This window comes from Idiotropiscis lumnitzeri, chromosome 4 (assembly GCF_059441095.1).
Source record: "Idiotropiscis lumnitzeri isolate Australia: NSW breed Sydney's pygmy pipehorse chromosome 4, RoL_Ilum_1.0, whole genome shotgun sequence".
Classification (NCBI taxonomy): Eukaryota; Metazoa; Chordata; class Actinopteri; order Syngnathiformes; family Syngnathidae; genus Idiotropiscis; species Idiotropiscis lumnitzeri.
Genome location: NC_142394.1, coordinates 31,632,611 through 31,650,641, shown reverse-complemented (window position 1 = coordinate 31,650,641; position 18,031 = coordinate 31,632,611). Strand labels below are relative to the sequence as shown.

The following is an 18,031-nucleotide window of genomic DNA, read 5'->3' as shown; positions in this document are numbered from 1 at the left end:
CCTCTGGGTGGTTTTGTGTTGAAATCATACTCGCCCCTCCCCCTCTGCTTTTGCATGTTATCATTAGGCCTCCCCGCGCCTTACAAATGTGGCCAATTCTAGCGCCGTTCCGATTCTTGTGCGGCGTCTTCATTGCCCCGCCGTCCGCCACTTTGCAGCGGTTGCCACGGGCGACCAGATGGCTAATTGAGCACTCCATCACGTCAGCCTGCCTTCACCGGGGACGCGGAGGCCGCACTCTTCCACCGACGCCCCCGCAGACTTCAGAGTCCCGGCGCAAGCGAGGCCGGCCCGCGGGGGCTGTTTGGAAGCTTGTTACTGATTTTCATTCTGCCAACAGAAATGTTTGGGAAGGCGTGCAGATTACACGCGCGTCCGTCTCCACGGATTTGAAACGTAATCCCACCGCAAATGTTTCCTCCCTCTCATTTTTGCCATTCCGATTTCATTTTTTTTCCTTCCATGTCAAGCCGTCAAGCGCGTATTGACAAACGATCCTCTGTCCCTTTTCGATAGTTGCTGACTGGGTGCGCGTGTGAATGGAAATGTCCTTGAGGATCAATACCGAATTAGTCATCGTGATTTACTGGGCTCGCAGATTTGCCGAGACTTGACGCGCGGTCGGACGACGCGTCCCCCTACATGGATGGCTTCCTGTACATCTCGGCGGGCCACGGCAGGACGTCGTCGGATCGGCGCAGAGGAGACGGTGAGTGGCCGCGTGCCGACGCGTCCCATCGATCCGTCGGCGAGGCCTCCGTCGAGTGCGCGCCAGTCAGGCGTCCGCTCCGGTTAAGCGCTCATCCGTCAATCAGCGTCAGCCCGGCAGCTGTCAAACCCGCCGCCGTTTAATCCCGACGCCGAACACTCGGGTCGCAACAATCGATGAGCGTCCTCCCGGACGGCGACAGAAGCTGCCGACGCTCGCCGGCGGCCGTTGTTGCCCATTCAAAGTCGATTTGTACATTGCGGTCGGGCTGAACAAGAAATCGAAATCAAATCGACATCGTCGAGTCATCTCGTAGTTTGGCATTTGAAATCGCACAAGTTGCCATTTGGGCGGAGAAAAACAAAACCACATTTTGGCTTCGTTTTTGAGTTTTATTGGAAATGAATTTGGTGGGATGCACGTTTGCATGTGCGTTTCATGAGCATCGGCGTTCATCTTGTCTTGTGTAAAATAAGTTTTTGGGATAAAAACTCTCACCTAAATTTGACATGATTGTGAATGAAACGTGTCGAACAAAAACCGAGAACATGAAAACGGGGACGGCTCGACGCTTCTAATCCGCGGGATCGTCCAAATTGGATGGCTTGCTTCCGAATGCGACCGACCTGAAAAAGTCTCGCGTACGAGCGCAACTTTTCCCTCCCAAGGTAGTTTAAGAAGTGGCTGCCACTTCTTGGCCTCCGCTTGCCTCCCAGCTGGCTCAATCATGGCCGTCGTTCTGCTCGGCGCTGGTGCCGCCCTCTGCAAACAGCCGGAGTGTCCCTCGGGCTGCCGGCTAATTGGGAGCGGGAGCGCGCTCGGAAGCTGCCTTCGGCGGTGGAGGGCGAGCGCGTGGGTGGCAAATGTGGCAAAACGGAGGGAACATGACATGTTGCGCGCGGACCACCTGTGGTCACGGAATCCAAAATGGCAAATACGGTGGCGTCGCGTCGCGTCGACGCCCAACACATTCAAGCGGCACGAGCGTTCATCGTCATGTCGGCTCGCGCTGAACCAAAGCCGTTGAGTGCGTGTGGACTGTGACAAAATGAAGGTCAACCAAAGAACTACTTTTGGTTTGGATTTTTCGATTTGGTCCCTCGGAGCTCTGAAATTTGATTGGAAATTGGAGGGGAAAAAAACAAGCTAACAAAACAGCCTCCCGATGTTTCCGAATTGCGTCCAAAAATGTCGCGTCCTTTTCTACTTTGCGGTGTGTGTTTTCTTGAACGCTCTTTTATTTATTTATTTAAAAATTTTTTTTTTTTTTTAATTTAATTAATTTTCTTGCGCTTTGCAACAAGAAAACGACTTTTGGGAAACCTTTATATAGTTGAGACGACATCCAACTTAATCCATTTTTAAAAGGTATATGCGAAGGTGACTAACAGGAAAATCACAACAAATCCAGTTGATGGTGATGATGTCTGTTGTAGTACCGGGACTGACCTGTGGGTGGCAATTTGGTGCCACCTGAGCGTAAAAAAAGAAATGGAAACTTGCCAACTCTTGTTCTTGTTGAATGTGATGTTGCAAAATGTCTCAACACAATCAGGATCTCCTCCAGTCGAACCAGTTAAACATTTACCATTGCCGGCGACGGCCGTTTTCAGGATCACTCGGAACCACGGGACTATCTGTAACCTCTTTGAGGAATTTGAGAATCGAGCGTTTGCTGACTTTGAAGGGAAGAGACGAATAGAAGCTCACATTTGACCCGATTATCGTGACGCGCGCATGCCAATTCACATTTAGGACCGCCGGCCACGAGCGTTTCCCGAGTTGATCGGGAAGGAAAAAATGGTTCTTTTCGAGACGTGATCGTCGGGCCGGCAACGCTCTTGTCCGGCCTGATTGTCGTTATGTTTGTACCTTGCAGTTTTTCCTTCCTCTTGCCGACGCTTGAATTCAGGCAGAATTTAACGTCCTTCATCAGACGAGGTCGAGCTGTTGGGAAATCAAGCGTGCCTCTTTAGACGACGGCGGCGGCGGGAGACTCGTGATTATTACAAATTTGGTTATTAGAATGGGGACGGAGGGAGCGCCGTCAAAATGAGCACTTGGAGACAAAAAAAATCAATAAAAGGACGCGCCATTTTTGACCAAAGCACATCGGAATATCGCACGTCGTCTGTCCGTACGGCACGGCCGACTGCGTCTCGATAGCCGCCGATGCCACCGGCGTTTTATTCTTAAAGGTGGGAGTGTTAAAATTTGCAACATTTTCATGCAAATGGGAAGCAGCCAACATTAATGGTTAAAAAACAAAACAAAACATTGTCAAGAATCAAGAAAATTCCCCCCCAAAAAAATCCATCAATAATATTTTGAGAAATGTCATCTTTGGGTCAAAGATTGTCTTTTTTTTCATTTTTGATTGAATGTTTCATTTTTTAGATGACCGTTTCATTTTAAAAAGAAAAGTGTTCGCAATTTTCAAGGGGCAATTCTTCCCCCCCCCCAAAAAAATGAAGAGTATATGTTTAAGATTAACGTTGCGATAAAAGTGTTCTCATTTTGAAATGAACGCAATTGTCCATTTCTAGACCATTCGAATGTTCAAAGTTGTAAAATTGAAAGAATCAAGTTGTCAACTAAAAAGGTTTTCAAATGTCGCAGTCCTGCACGCCTGGCGATGATGATGACTTTCCTGCGGCTGCCGTTTGTTTGTTTTAGTCTCAAAGAACAATGTTATTAATAAATGTATTCATTTTATTTTTGCTTTGCAAGCCCGCGGCAAGTCGCCACGTTGCACTTTTAGGCGTGAAAGTGAGACGCGGTGCGTCCTTGTGCTCGTGGCGTGCTTTTCCTCGAAAACGTGGCTTTTATTGGGACGCCATCCGCTCGTTCACAAGCGCCGGCCGGCCGCGCGCAGTCGGCGGCCGCCATTTGCATATTCATGAGCCGCATCCAGTGGAAAGTTTGGGGCGGCGGGCGCTCCTCGCCTCGCGTCGCGTTTGTTTTTCTCTGTGTGAACGTGTTTGTTTGCAGCACAACAAAGCGCCAAAGAAGCAGATGGCATGGTGACTTTGAAAATCCAAAATTAGCTATGTTTGCCTGAACTTGATTCTCATTGGATGTGTAATTCGCCCAGTCAGACGCTCGTAAAAGACAACGCGGGTTTGATATGGAAGCAAGAGGCGTCCATTCAAAAGTCGATTTTTTTTTTTGGGCCACGGTGGCTTTGGAAAGTCATTTTGATTTTCAAGGTAGAACGCCGCAAAGCTCAAATGATCAAGGTGTGTTTCCGACATTCAATTACAGCATGACACCAAAGTCATATTTGTTTCGATTTTTTTTTTTTTTTTACTGCGGTCGCGAACGAGACACTCGGCGAAGCGTCGAGCGGGCAAATGATCCTCAAGGAAGTTGCATGACGGTTTGTTGCGATCGTGTTTTTGCAGAGACGCAGCGTCGCTGGTGCACGCTGGAAGGCGGCTTCCTGACGTACTACGAGAGCGCGCAAAGCTTGACGGCGGTCGGCAGAGTGGCCGTCACCGACGTGGTCAGCCTGGCCATCGGCGACGCCGAGACGATGACGGGAGCTGGGTAAAAATGAAATTAAAAAACGCATATACATATATTTCAAATTTCCCCATTGTGGGACTAATAAAGGACATCTTTACATCTTTATATTTTTCCATATATTCCGTAATCCCTCGCTATATATATTGCATTTCCAATAAGGAAGGACGCCGAGAGTTTCATCCGGGTGTCGATCATCTTTTATCTCTGAACGAGCATGTTGAGCATTCTGCACCGTGAAACACAAACGCAAATTGTAATCGTCATTTACCAAATCCTTCACACAACGCTCCCATCAACTCAAATGACACCATTTCAATTTGCCAGCCAACTCATCATTAACATTTTTTATATATTTCACATTTTATACACGACCGTACCTCATTCGGCTCTCCAAAGGGCGCCAGTTAACAGTTCCGACATTCTGCTATCATGTCGAATAAGGAAAAATCACAATGTCCATTCTTTCTCAAAACAATCAAATGAATGCTCCATACATGAGTGTGTGTTCATATAGATGGCTTTTTTTTTTTTTTTTTTTACCGCTCCTCCGTCAACATATGGGCACACGTCTCCAAGTGAAGCAACCCGGAAGTTGAATAACAACAACAACAAAAAAAACACTCTTAAAACGAACGCAGCAATGCCACAAGGTGGCACTGCAGGACCACAACTTCCCATCGACGCGCACAAACAAAGCACAACCATGCATCATATTAAATGCATTGTAGGATAATCCAAAAAATAATAAAGCTGACTACTTTGCGGATTTCACCTATCGCGGGTTATTTTTGGAACGCATCACCCGCGATAAATGAGGGATTACTGTGTATGTATATTTATATATATATATATGGATCTCGATCATTGCACCACTTTTACAATATTTGTGCTATTTTTGATTGCTTTGCTTGCACACCCCAGGTTGGCTTGTTTGGCCTTATGAAGGAACATTGTGGCCCATTTATGGCCCGCGGGCCATGCTTTGGCCAACCTGCTCCTCCGACCTGACGTACATTCTCATTGATTGATTTCCACTTTGCAAACTCAGCGTTGGCACTTGGAAGCATTTCTTCTCATTTGTTGGACTGCAGCAGAATTGACTGCCCATGTAAATCACAAGTTGCCCCCCCCCCCGCGTCTCCCACCCCTCCCAAGTAGACAGACTTGGGTGTCATTTTCCCTCCGTGCCACGCTTGTCACATTAGCATATTTGTCGCTGGCGCATGATTCACTTGAAGCTGACCTATCGGTGCTTTATGAGTGTCGTATTTCCCGTTTACTTTGGCAAAACAACCCCGCCCCGCCCCCCCTGCCCAAGAAAACAGCCCCGCCCCCCTTCAACCGCACTGCCGTTCAGTTACAAAGTTGCTTGAGGATCAAACTTTTTTTCTTCTTCTTCTCCTGGTGCCGCAAGTACTCTTACTTTTGCACTTGCGATGTGGAGAAGTACAAAAAAAGAAAGTTTTGCTTTCTCAACCTAAACATTGCAAGCAGCGTGCTGCTCCTTGTGGTGCGCTCGCTTCCACCGCCAGAAAATCGTGCAACACGACAAAGAAAACTTTCACGACAAAGTGACACCACTGTGAAAACCGCAAAAATGGTGCTTGTCATTTTTTGCAGAGGATAAAGAATATTGGAGTCTTGTAATATTGGCTTGTCTTCATTGTTTTCTGGTTCGTTTGACAGTAAACAGCAACTGGGAGCGTCAAGAAAGCTCAGTCTTTTATTTTTTTTAATTGTTCACAATTTGTCACCATCTCCACCTATTTTGCTCCCAGTTGAAGCGACCACTCGCGTTTTAACGACTCGTCACATGTGCAACACTGATGGGGAAAAATACAAATTCGAATTCCTTACACGTCGTTTTGTCATCACAATACTTGCTTGTGTGCAAATTTGCTCTTGTCTTTGAATTTTTAGAATCAATTTTATTCCCGACGCTTTTTTGTGCGGCAAACACAAAGTTGGAAGTCAGCGATGCCAAAAAGTAGAAATGTTTGAAGATAAGAGATGAGAAATTGGCTCAAAGTTGAAGTACGGTGGGTGTGAGAGAAGGAATAAAAAAAAAAAAAACAGGTGTACTGTACTTGAGTACAAAAATCTAATTTTCACATCTAACCAAAACCTGTTCAGGTCACTTGAAAACATTTTTTTTTTGTGTGTGTCTTCGAAACGATTATTTCATCGAAAGGAGCGAGCTTTGCGTCGAGATTTGCCCGTAATTGAGCACGGGAAGAGGTTTCTAATTTCCTCTTGCTGCCACAAGATGGCAGCAAGTCACCACGAGAAGCTCCTCAATTCATTTCGAAATAGTTCATCGGCACCGACATGTCCAAGCCACGCCTTTTTCGTTACACGTTCACGCGTATCAAAACATATCATGGCCAATAGGAAAGTAGTAATTGGTTTTTTTTCTTGCAGAATATTAACGTATGCAAATCGCCATGAGGTGTCACATTAAAGTCGGATCCTCCCATGAATGTTACAAATCCACTTCAGAGGGACCAATGCATGCTGATACGTTTTTTTTTTCTCTTCTCCTGTTGCCACAAAGCAGCCACTTTTTTTTTTTTTTTTTTTAAAAGCCGTCCATTCTGACCTTGAGACTCTTTCCAAGTCTTGCAAGGCGACCCATTTTTTTCCCTCGCACTCGATTTTTCACGGCGTCACCAGCCGACGACAAAAGGGAACCGGCGCAAATTTCTTTCTGGAAGGACACGATGGGCAAAAGTATTGGGACGGTTCCGGGGACCAAAAGGTCAACTGACCAACGGGGAATTGAACACGCAAGAATTTCAAATGGGAGCAAATGAGCTTTTCAAAATTTGTTGCTTTTCTAGCCTCAAAATGTTTTTTTTCTTTTGGTTTTTCCGTTGCGTCGTCTCCGTTGTGCGGTTGCGTCCGTCCGTCCGCGATGGCAGCGTTTGACCGTCGCGGCCCTTCAGGATCCTCACGAGCGTCGGCGCACCTGCTGAGGAGGCGGCGGCGGCGCCGGGTCGCGTCGGGGCCACGTAAACACAGAACGGGCCGACGCGCCGCACTCCCACCGGCCGCCGCTCGCCAGTTAACTGGAGTTCGGCCTTTGCGAGTGGGCAGCGAGCGCAGGTGCAACAAAGAAGCTTTTTGCCGCTGATTGCTTCCATCCAGCGAGTCTCAAACATGACATGGGAGCATGGCTTCCTTTTTTTTTTTTCGAACTGCGGCCGCCGTAGCGATATATCGCTTGCACAAAATCAGAAATTGCGAATGACACATAATATGCGCATAAAATACAAGTTCATTCCTCAGATGTTGACGAAACATATGGAGCAGATGGCTAAGCAACAAATGAGCATTTTTGTCCTCTCCAAAGAAAACATTTTGCCCATAAATGAGACGGAATATGTGCGCAAAAATACAAAGGAAGCAGTTTGGGAAGCGACACATTTGGACATTTATCGGCCACAAAGAAATATTTTCTTGTCATGAGTTGATTATTTGTTGCCATACGCGCATATATCGTCGCTGTCGGGCAGAATCCTCGTCATGTCAAAAATAAATTTAAAAAAGTCAGCGTGTTGAGTTGTGAGGCGTCGCTTGGTTCAAGTTGGATGATATCCTTTTTTGTTCTTGCACCCTCGCGTCAACGGAACGCTCGCTCAAAACAAACAAAAAAAAAACCACATTCCATTGCCCATTTACCGCTGGCGTTGATGACGCTACAAACACAAAGCCATCGGCATCCGACCACTTCAAAGATCACGGCGTGCAAAAATGCTTTTGCAAACATTCTCACAAACGCCTTCCGAAAGGTCCAAAGCCGCGAGTGAGGCAAGAAATAAAACAATGAGCCAACCAAAGCCGTCAAGCGAGCAAACCTTCAGATTTTCAAAAAAAAAAAAAGAAACGAGACCTTAAATCGAGGCAATTTATTGCGCCACACAACTTCCGCTGCACGAGGAAGCTGACGTCGTTTTGCCGCACTTCTCAAACAAGAGTTGCCTTTAAATTGGCTAGAATTGTCTCAAAATTAGGAGGCAGCGACGGGCCATCACTGTCGTGGCAAAAATTTAAAAAAAAATAATAATAATAATTTGACAGTGTATTTTTTTTTATTTTTTAGCAAATCGATAGTGTTTTCCCATTTCATGCGCCACATGCACAGATCAGCGCTTTAATTGAGCCTATCAAGTTGCGGTGCAACAATGAGCTCAATTTGGATCAAACGTTGCAAATTGTTGTCTTTTCAGCCCGTCAACACGAAATATTCTTCACTTTTTTTCGTTGTCCACGAAAGCCGAAATGTGAATCAAATGAAAATATTTGCATTCGTCTCAAGTCAAAGGAAGTCAAAGCTTCTTTTGTTTGGACCAAAGCAGGAAGAAAATTGGAATCACTTTGTCCGTTTGAAATGTCGTCTTGATTTTGATGAAAATCCAAATCATCGTCGACAAACGAATTCAGCTGAAGTGATTCCTCAACATTTTAGACAAAGTGCTGCCCGCACCAGTGACCTGCATTCCTGTTTTTGCATCAAGTAGAAGCTCCAACGTCGTGGCTTTGGGCCGGTTGTCACGGTAACAGAAAGAGGAGTTGCCGTCGGGCCAGCACGAGTTGGTCGGGGTTAACCTCGTCTCCGTTCCTAAACGTCACTTGCGGCCGGCGCGTTCCATTGCAAAAGTCGCAAAGTTTTGCGTTTGCCTTTTGTCCGGCAGGGCCGTGTTCACCGTGGACTTGTACCTGCGGTCGGCGCGGACGCTCGTCATCGGCGCCGAGACGCAGGAAACGCGCCGCGATTGGATCCGGGCGCTGACTAAGGTCAGACGCGTTTCTTATTTATCGCTTTCTTTTGATGTCTTGATTTCTTTTGGGGAGCGCTGACTCGCCACGCCAGTCCAAGTTGGATGGCGGGAGGCACGCGCTTCTCCGTCTGCGTCCGGGAAAGCCGCGGACGTGTCGTCGGCTCAACTTTTGTTTTTGCCGCCAGAGTTTGGTGCCGCCCGGAGCGGAAGTTCTGCTGCGGGAGGAGAGCCGGCTGATTGGCCGACTCCTCTACAAGGAAGGTCACGACCTCTACCACTGGAGGACGGGCTGGTTCGTCCTGGCCGGGTCCGTCCTGCGCTTCGGGCCCGCCGACGGCGAGGGAGACGAGCAAGCGCTTCGTCTCAAACAGCTGCGGGAGCTCGGTAAGCTTCTGGCGCCGTTCTCCAAACGTGTTGGGAACGACGACGCCACGCGCCTTGGTCCAATTTTTGTAGTTTACATTTTGAGTCGCATCGTTCCAAATTCAATGTTTCAAAAATGCAACCGTTCTGTTCCCGTTTGAATTTCGAAACACGCCGCTCCTTCAATTTTCATTTCAGCATTTTGGCCAAAAAAGAAGAAGAAAAAAAAAAGTTTTCACATCACTGAGCCTTTTGAAATTTAAATCACCACGGCAACAATTTCCAACATGCCCAAAAATGCTGACGTCCCACCGACGAAATGGTTTCCGTATTATCCAACGTCAAGGTTTTTTCTTAAATTTTTTTCCCGTTTGCGAGAAATGTTTTGTCGTTCTTGGTTTTGCGTGAGGCAGATGGCAGTTTGAGAAGCACGAGCGACGGTCATCGTCGAGCCGAAATGGCCGCGGGCAAACGCTCCCCTGCGAGACGGCTTAAGTGGAGCTTTTAATCGGCCGCAAATGAGATTTGTTTCGTGGCCTCATCGGCTTACGTTTTCGGAGACTCGGTGATTAACCGGGCCGACTCTCTGATGACTTTTCTACATTTTGTTGGCGACAAACAACCGCGAGGAACCGATCCGGACGCGCCCAATGGAAAAAGAAAAAAAGGGCGTCGCATTGAAAGAAGCCATTTGGGCATTTTGGAAAGAGTCAGTCCCAAAAAAAACCCCCCAAAAAAAAGGAAAGAGTCAGTCCCAAAAAAAAACCCAAAACTTGCTGACTTGCTTGACGGGTCAATTGTTGCCCTCTCACAGCCGTCAGCGACCACACCGAAGGCGACGACCACATCCGAGTGCTGCTGATGGTGGAGAGCGCCAGGTACGTCCGCTCAGCTTCGCTCGCTTGCCCTTGTCATGCCCGTTGCGAGCTGGAAAGAAAAAAAACAAAGGATCCACATTCAATCGAGTTTCTTTTTCTGCTGATGACCAAAGAAGCATTTGAATTGGAACATCAAATATTTTGCAGAACCATTTACATCCACGGGTTCAACACGACGGACTTTGCGCTTTGGCTGTCGGCCATCACGCGGGCCGCCGGCACTGACGGCAAAGCGCTCGGCGACCAGCAGCTCACCAAAAACGGCGTCCCCATTGTGGTGGAGAGTTGCATCGCGTTTGTCACGCAGTACGGTGAGACGTCCGATGCCGTCCTTCGACGGCCGAGCGGGAATGTCCATTTGAGTCACGTGAGCCTTTTTTTGTTGTCGCGACAGGCCTGTGCCACGAGGCGCTCTACCAGCGGCCGGGCGATCCCGACGGGGTGGCCCGACTTTTGGAGGAGTTCACCGTGGACGCCCGCAATGTCAAATTGAGGGACAAAGAGCGCCACCTGGAGGACGTGACAGACACTCTGAAGAGCTTCCTATTGCGGGCGGACGACGCCTTGTTGACCAAGGAGCTCTATCCCTACTGGGTGTCGGCTTTGGGTATGTGGACGCTCGTACGACAGACGTAAAAAAAAAAAAAGGCAATTTGAGGTAGTCGGAGCGTTTGGTTTTCTTTTTTGGACTGTTTGTGACCATTTTGTTCCAAAATGAAAGCCAATAATTACAATTTGTCTTCAGGAGTCACATGGAGCATCAAAATCAATACGATCGGCGATGAGCGCCATTTGCAAATAGCGGCGGACCGCTGAAAAAAAACCCAAACAAGATCCATTGGAAATGTTTTCTCGCGTGTGCGTTGAAATAACAACGGCAAGATTGTTTTGGTGGCGTCGACCCACACGGCCCGTACGAGCTTCAACGCTGCCGTCGGAACGGTTCCGTCGCATCCGCCTCTTTTGCACGTCGACGCTTTGACTTTGTGTTTGAAGAGTGACGCCGAGGTCCGTTTCTTGCGCTCATCTAAGCGTGGCTTGTAAATATCAATCAAAACCTTTTGGCTTCCATCTTGAGCGCTTCATGCATCCGAATGAAACCAAATTGGATGTTGTGGCGACTGGATATCGAGATGAATGCGACAACTAGCGTCGGCCATTTTGGACTTATTTGTAGACTTTAGCAAAGATTCTCGCGGACCCGATCTGGCCCGCGATCCGCATGTTTGACTCGCGTGCTCTACAGCAAATAATGAAGATTGGACTTGCTTTTGCGCGTCTTTGGACCGATTTCTATTTTCCATCTCATTCAATTGACCACTTTTTCCTTTTTTGTCTCGGACTCTTGTGAAATTCTGCGCTTGAATCATTCAAGTTGGATTGAACCTTTGCACTTTTTTTTTTTGCCATTTCGCAATTTGCGAGTGAATCCTCATTTCAATCTGCATCCAAATGATAAATGTTTTTTTTTTTTTTGCCTTCTCTCCACGACGACGCGATGCGACCGAACAGGACTTTAGGACGGGCCTTTTTTTTAACTTGAGTTTTGCAAGAGTTGCAACTTGACGACGCGAGACTTCCTTGTGGCTTGCTCATGTGACTTTCTGCCACGTCGGGCGTACGACGACTTTGTTTTGTTTGTGGTTTTTGTTTTTTAGATGAGGAAGATGAGAGCCAGAGAGTGCAAAAGTACTCGACTTTTATCGAAAGTTTGCCCGAAGTCAACAAAGCTACCTTGGCTGCTTTGCTGCAACACCTGTTCAGGTATTTGTCTCCATATATCGAGTGTCCATCTCCTTTTTGTGCTCCGTGTCAATTTGCGGGTTATTTTTTTTGTCATTCGTCACGTGCGCGACGTCCCGCAGGGTCCAGCAGTGTCGCCACCTCAACCGCATGCCGAGTGCAAAACTGGCCTCGGTCTTCTCGTCGTGCTTGTTCCAGACGCAGGGACAGACGGCGCAGGAGACGCGCGTGGTTTGCGAGCTCATCGACAACTACGTTGCGCTCTTCCGCGTGAGTCCCACATGTCAATCGTCGGCTTTTTTTTTTTTTTTTGTGGCTCTACGGCGACTCCCTCCAGAGCAGTCGATGTCCGCCATTTTTTGTCCAGACTGCGACGGCGCAAAGCCAATCGCAGGCTGACGAAGCGAGGAGGCTCGCTGTATTTAACTTGAAACTTCAGTCGATTAGCCTTTCATTTTAAAGAACAATTTGTAATTATTAAAAAAAGAATCGCAACCACGTTTTTTTTTTTTTGTTCGTTTGTTGTTTTTTCTCGCATTTCCTCCCGAAGCGACTCTGAATTGATTCCCGACTGCTGCCCTTCTAACAGGTCAATGAAGAGCAGGTGCAACAGATGGCGAGGGAGAATACTTTCATCACCCGCTGGAATGACAAAAAGGACACCACGGTAAGTCAATCCCGGCCAATTTCGTATTGATTTGCGTGCTCGCATGGAGATCTCGCAAATCAGGCTTTCAGGTTTCCTGAAAATGAGGCGGGGGGGTCGCAGGGTTATCCGTGGAGGAGGCGGGAGCGTTTCACAATGAGCGTTTTGTTCCTGTTCACCAATTTTGGGCGGGACTTGATGCTGAAATGAAAATGACATTCCATCCATTTTTTTTTCTTCTTCTGACAAACAGAACACAAACTTTGTAGTGAATTTGAAATTCATCTGATCTGGCTGTTGTTCATGTCATGTGGCGTATTTCTCTGATCATTCAATCAGGGATTCCGTTATTTAGCAGCTATCGCTCAAGTCATTAAAAAAACCTAAAAGATATCATGAATCAGAATTACGATTTGAATGACCGGCGCAAATTTGTCCTTGAGTGTTTTAATTACCAGCCGGAGAAAATTCTGCACTTATGGTTGCTCCGTGGACTTTTTTTTTTCCATGTGCGGCCGCAGTTCTCGCCAGCTGGGGACTTGATCTTGGAGGTGTACGTGGAAAAGCGAAGGCCGGAGAATTGCTGCCTCATCAAGGTGCGCAGCGTCTTTTCACGCCTGACTCAAAACAAAGAGAGCGCGGCTCAGCTTTGGGCGAGCGCATTCTTTTTGGATCCAAATTCATTTGAAATTGCGTCACGAGCGCAATGGCGCTCGCAACCTCACTTTTCCTCTCACGATCAGCGACTTTGTTCAAACTCTTGCGTTCTCTTCTTCTTCTTTGGCACGCCACTTGCGAGCGCTCAGGTTTGGCCGAGCATGCGCTCGGCAGAGCTGGCGGAGACGGCGCTGAGCGTGCGCAACGTCCCCTTTGACGCCGGCGACCGTTGGACCGCATTCGAAGTCATCGAGAACGGCGAGCTGGGTAAGCCGCGATCGAACTGGACCCGGTTATGGCAAAAGCGTTTCTCCTCACGGAAACTGCAACGTACCGCACGTATCGTCGTGTAATTGTTTTGCTCGCCACCAGAGGGCGTCGGCCTCCCTCAGGCCAACTCGCGCTTCTTTGCTATTTGCGCTCTGAAAGTTGACTTTTTGTCTCATGAAGACAAGATGGCGTCATGCGAGACGAGAGCGCACGCAGCAAACCATTAATTCCCTCGTCACGGGACGCCCTTTTCCCTTTCTCCTCGTCCTCTCGGATTATTTTGCCACTGGAGTTGTTGAGCTCGGTCATCCCGTTGCTGAGCTGGCGGCCGCCACCGAGCGCACGCACGTTTCTCTGAGCGCAATCTCCTCCCCCAAAAATCTCGTGTACATTTCAGCGACATTTTTCTCCCCAATCGGCGTGCAAAGCGCTGGAAGATTCCCCCCCCCCCCATTTTTGAGCGTGAGCGTCTTTTTAAAAAATATTTTCATGTTGCCCCGTTTTGGCGCTTGCTGTGCTTTGGCCAGAGCGGCCGTTGCACCACAGCGAGAAGATTCTCGAGCAGGTGTTGGAGTGGAGCTCGCTGGACCGCCCAAGTTCGGCTTTTCTGGTTTTGAAGAAGTTGGCGGGAGCCAAACGACACGCGCAGGACAAAGGTACGAGCTCACGACTTAATCAATCAAGCGATCACGATTTACATTTCTCTGGCGCCTGTCGGGGGGGAGCCGAAATGAAATAAAACGCAAGTTTGGGATTTTTCTTTGCAGTTCCTTTTTTATTTGTTTTTCAACATTTTTAGTTGTAAACTTTAGACTGATTGAGATTTGTTTTCATTTTTATTTCTTGTTTGGGTGATTAAAGATGGAGACGAAAGCTGATTTAACAATCAAGTCGTCTGTTTTGTTATTTTGAAAGCAAATGTTTTACTTTGATTCAACACGCACAAATTTGATGACCATTTGGTTGTCGATTCATCAATGGATGAGGTCGTTTTTGCCAAACGGAAAATGTAGTTTTATGAAATAAAAAATTTGTTTTGCTCACTCCGTTGGTTTTCATTCGTCGTTTTCACCTCGCAACGAGCGAAAGCTATTTCCAATATTGAGCCGATGTCCGACTGGATTGGTCACCAGTCGGACTGAACCAAGAATCAAATAAAAAAAAAAAAGACTTAAAACCGATTCCTTTGGGTCACTTTTCGTATTTGGCCGATGAATATTTTCTTGATGTTTTTCGATGCTGTCAAAATTCATCCGGACAAAAGAATTGCATATTAAATATTGTTTTATGGAAATGGTTTGGCCCTTGTCACAAGTCCAACATCCATCCAGCCATCACTTTTTTTTTTGTTTGTTTGTTTTTTGGAGTTGCACGTGAAGTGGCGAGGATGGCGGGTGATTTGCCGGGTCCACTCGGGATTGGTCGCCAGCCAATCGCAGGGCAGCCTTAAGAGTTTGTCCTGACTAACTCCTCTTGTGATCGCTTCTCACCCCCCCCCCTCCCGAAGTGGAGCCCAACGAGCCGGTCAGAAGCGCGCATCTGAAGTTCAACGACGGCGGCGCCAGGCTGCTCTCGGGCCACAAATTCCAGGACAAGTTTGTGGTTCTTCGTGCCGACAAGCTGCTGCTCTTCAGAGATCTCAAAGTGAGCGCACACAAACTGTCGCCGCCCGCCGCAACTTCCGGAAACGCTCGCCCGTTTGCACATTCAAACGCCACACGCCAACAACTTTGCACCTGCAACTCGCCTAAATTCTCGCAGCTTCGCTTCACCCACTTTTCTGATGAAAGAAAACCAAAACAAACAAACATCACTTTGGAGTTTTGGGAGGAGCGGCGGGCGAGCGCTCCGGTCGTCCTGCAGGAGCGAGGCCTCCAGCTTTCGCTTGAGGCGAGAACGCGGCTAATTCCAAAATGGCCGCTTCCTTCGCATTCCACCGAAGAAGGATGCGCGTGACCTCGTTGGCAATTTGACAACATTCCAACGGCTTCTTCTTCTTCAGCGTCGTCCGCCACCGCCGCGCTTCACGACTCTCTTTGTGATTTTTGCCTTTTTCAGACCGCCAAAGCGGAGAAGGAGCTCCACCTCAAGGCTGCCAAATGTTACCTGGGCCTGAAAAAGAAGCTGAAGCCTCCCAGCAGGTAGCCGCGCTTTGCTTTTTTGACGCCTTTCAATCATCGCTGCCGCGGTTGGAATCGGAGCAGCGGCGCGACCAGGCGATGCCAGGCCTTTCCTTTGTGTGAATCACGCCATACGGGGGTGGAGTGGCTGGCGACAGGAGCGGCAAAAGAGTGATACGGCGCCGTGTCATCGCTAGACTGTCGAGTGGGCCGCGGGAGGCGCGGAAATGAAGACGAGAAAAGCCCGAGTGCGGCGGCGAGGGGGTGAGGAGGAGCGGCGCTCCGGTACCTCATTAGGCCCGGCTCTTCCCGCCTGCGCGTGTGCAGAGAGAGGTCCGCCTCAACTCACTGCGGCGCTGCTCCAGGCTTTGCTCCTCTTAAGCCGGAGAAGTCTTCCCTCCTCCACCTCATTAGTTCCTCTCGCACTTCAACGTACTCGCGTGTTCACTTGTTCAATTTCTGCAAGGACAAATGATCATGCACAAAAATGCATTTTTGCAATTCATTTATATTCAACATTTGTTTTAAAAAAAAGATTTTCATGCCTTTTAATCTTATGACCAAAGTGCGACCGATAAATGATCAGAATTTCCTGTCATTTCAAATAAATGCAATAATGATGGGCAAAATGTGCCCCCCCTCAAAGAAAACTGATTTAGCAGTTTTCTCTCTATTGTAAAGTTCCCAACAACAAAACAGTCCAAAATGTTTTGATTGAAAGCGTTTAGAAAGCAGAAAACATTTTTCTTGTACTTTTTTCCGAAACATTTGCAACTTTCTGCAAGTGAACTTCAGAGGCGAGCTGATGTGGCAACATTTTTATTGAAATGATTTTGTGCAGTGCAACTTTCCTTTTCCAAAGCCGATCTTGTTCATGAGCAGAAAGTGACGCTTGGAAAACGGAAAACATGACATGGCGGCGAGCTCGTGCCATTCCAAAGTCCCAAAAAAAAAAAAAAAAAAAGCTTCCATAGGAACGATCTTGGTGACTTTTTTTTTTTTTTTGGAAAAATCATTTGAATGAGCGAGTAGAAGGACGTACGCCCGAGTAGCTCTTGGCGTACGTCCTTCCACGCCAACAGCAGCTTGCTTACTTTTCGACTGTGTGCGCGTGTTTCGACAACTTTTTTTTTTTTTTCCACAGCTTCGGCTTTACGGTCTACACGGACAAACAGCAGTGGTGAGTAAGCGCGACGTTTGCTTGACTCTGCAAAGCATCCGAAGGCTGCCTTGCCCAAGAGATGAGCGTTGCCTTGCAGGCATTTGTGCTGCGAGGAGGAGGAGGCGCAGCTGGCCTGGGTCGCCGACATCATCGCCATGAAGGTATGTGCCGAAAAGGAAGCCGGAACAAAAGCACGCGGTCTGATTTTCAATCCCGAACATGAGGGCACCAAAAAAAAACCAGCACGTCTCACAGGATGATCTTTTATAGATTTCGGATAAGCGGCCCTTTGCTGACTTTGATCAAGAAGAGCGTTGAAATTGGGAAAATAGCTCCGATTTGTATTCATTCACTCGACACGCCGCACCGCAAGATAATCGCTAAAGATAATCTTTTATCCGCTTTTGATAATCATTCATTTGAATGAAATTGGTCCGAATTTCCGAGAGCACGTCGCTCATTTCCTCCCGTTTACGTTTCGCGAGTGTTGCGCTGAGACAGTTTCCATAGCGACCAGGTAACAACCGACCATCGTTTTGTAGCAAGGCGCAATCGATGGCAGCGCGTGGGCTGGCGTGTACGTCCAAGCGCAAATCCCAACACCAACGGCAAACAAAAAAAAAAAAACAAGACCAGAAAGGCGTTTTGGTGGAGCAAAAAAAAAAAAAAAAAAAGACTAAATCACGTGTGTTGTTTTTTTTTTTTTTTTCCCTCACCTCACCGTGCCGCAGTTCGGCTCGGACCCGCCGGACGGCGCTGTTCGCGCCGCGACGGATGTCAGAACGTGCCGGCAGCAAAAGCCGACTTCAGGCAAACAGGTGAGCCGAAGCGCACGTTCGACGTTCGGCGCTCCTGCCGACGGTCACGTTTTAAGATTTCTTTTTTTTTTGTTCAAGTAATGAGGTGGAATTATAACTTTCAGACTAAAATAGGAAAATAAAATCACGACCGATATTACAAAACGAAAGACAAAAAAACCCCCCAAAAAATCAATCAAATCATTTTTGGCATGAAAAAAAGTATTTTGTGTTGTTGCTTATTTTAGCATTTATTTTTTTTAATTATTTGAGAGAAAAGAAAACTATTATGATGTCATATGAGGACTTTTTCTCAAAAATATTCTATTTGTGTCAAAAATGTGACTTTTCCCGTAATGTTCGCTTTTGAAAGATGA

General features: G+C 47.5%; 1 protein-coding gene and 1 long non-coding RNA gene across 4 annotated transcripts in view; one reads left to right on the top strand and one right to left on the bottom strand.

Annotated features, from left to right (window-relative positions):
* The window catches only part of LOC148339240 (uncharacterized), a 62,447-nt gene that overhangs the window by 7,891 nt on the left and 36,525 nt on the right, over positions 1 to 18,031 (bottom strand). The window contains exons 2-3 of the long non-coding RNA XR_015842791.1: positions 15,985 to 16,154; positions 10,163 to 10,308 (exon numbers count right to left, since the gene is read on the bottom strand). This is a non-coding gene — a long non-coding RNA (uncharacterized LOC148339240). The remainder of the gene's footprint in view (positions 1 to 10,162; positions 10,309 to 15,984; positions 16,155 to 18,031) is intronic.
* arap2 (ArfGAP with RhoGAP domain, ankyrin repeat and PH domain 2) overlaps positions 1 to 18,031 on the top strand; it is a 55,546-nt gene that overhangs the window by 32,778 nt on the left and 4,737 nt on the right. For 2 of the 3 annotated variants that reach the window (XM_088292702.1, XM_088292701.1), the window contains exons 15-32: positions 599 to 709; positions 4,114 to 4,258; positions 8,932 to 9,034; positions 9,204 to 9,402; positions 10,196 to 10,259; positions 10,407 to 10,570; positions 10,654 to 10,866; positions 11,918 to 12,023; positions 12,125 to 12,272; positions 12,592 to 12,669; positions 13,170 to 13,244; positions 13,455 to 13,572; positions 14,103 to 14,231; positions 15,083 to 15,219; positions 15,634 to 15,716; positions 16,840 to 16,875; positions 16,955 to 17,018; positions 17,589 to 17,675. In XM_088292702.1, coding sequence (XP_088148828.1) covers positions 599 to 709; positions 4,114 to 4,258; positions 8,932 to 9,034; positions 9,204 to 9,402; positions 10,196 to 10,259; positions 10,407 to 10,570; positions 10,654 to 10,866; positions 11,918 to 12,023; positions 12,125 to 12,272; positions 12,592 to 12,669; positions 13,170 to 13,244; positions 13,455 to 13,572; positions 14,103 to 14,231; positions 15,083 to 15,219; positions 15,634 to 15,716; positions 16,840 to 16,875; positions 16,955 to 17,018; positions 17,589 to 17,675 — 2,060 coding nt within the window. The remainder of the gene's footprint in view (positions 1 to 598; positions 710 to 4,113; positions 4,259 to 8,931; positions 9,035 to 9,203; positions 9,403 to 10,195; positions 10,260 to 10,406; positions 10,571 to 10,653; positions 10,867 to 11,917; positions 12,024 to 12,124; positions 12,273 to 12,591; positions 12,670 to 13,169; positions 13,245 to 13,454; positions 13,573 to 14,102; positions 14,232 to 15,082; positions 15,220 to 15,633; positions 15,717 to 16,839; positions 16,876 to 16,954; positions 17,019 to 17,588; positions 17,676 to 18,031) is intronic. The other variant, XM_088292703.1, reaches the window with a different exon arrangement.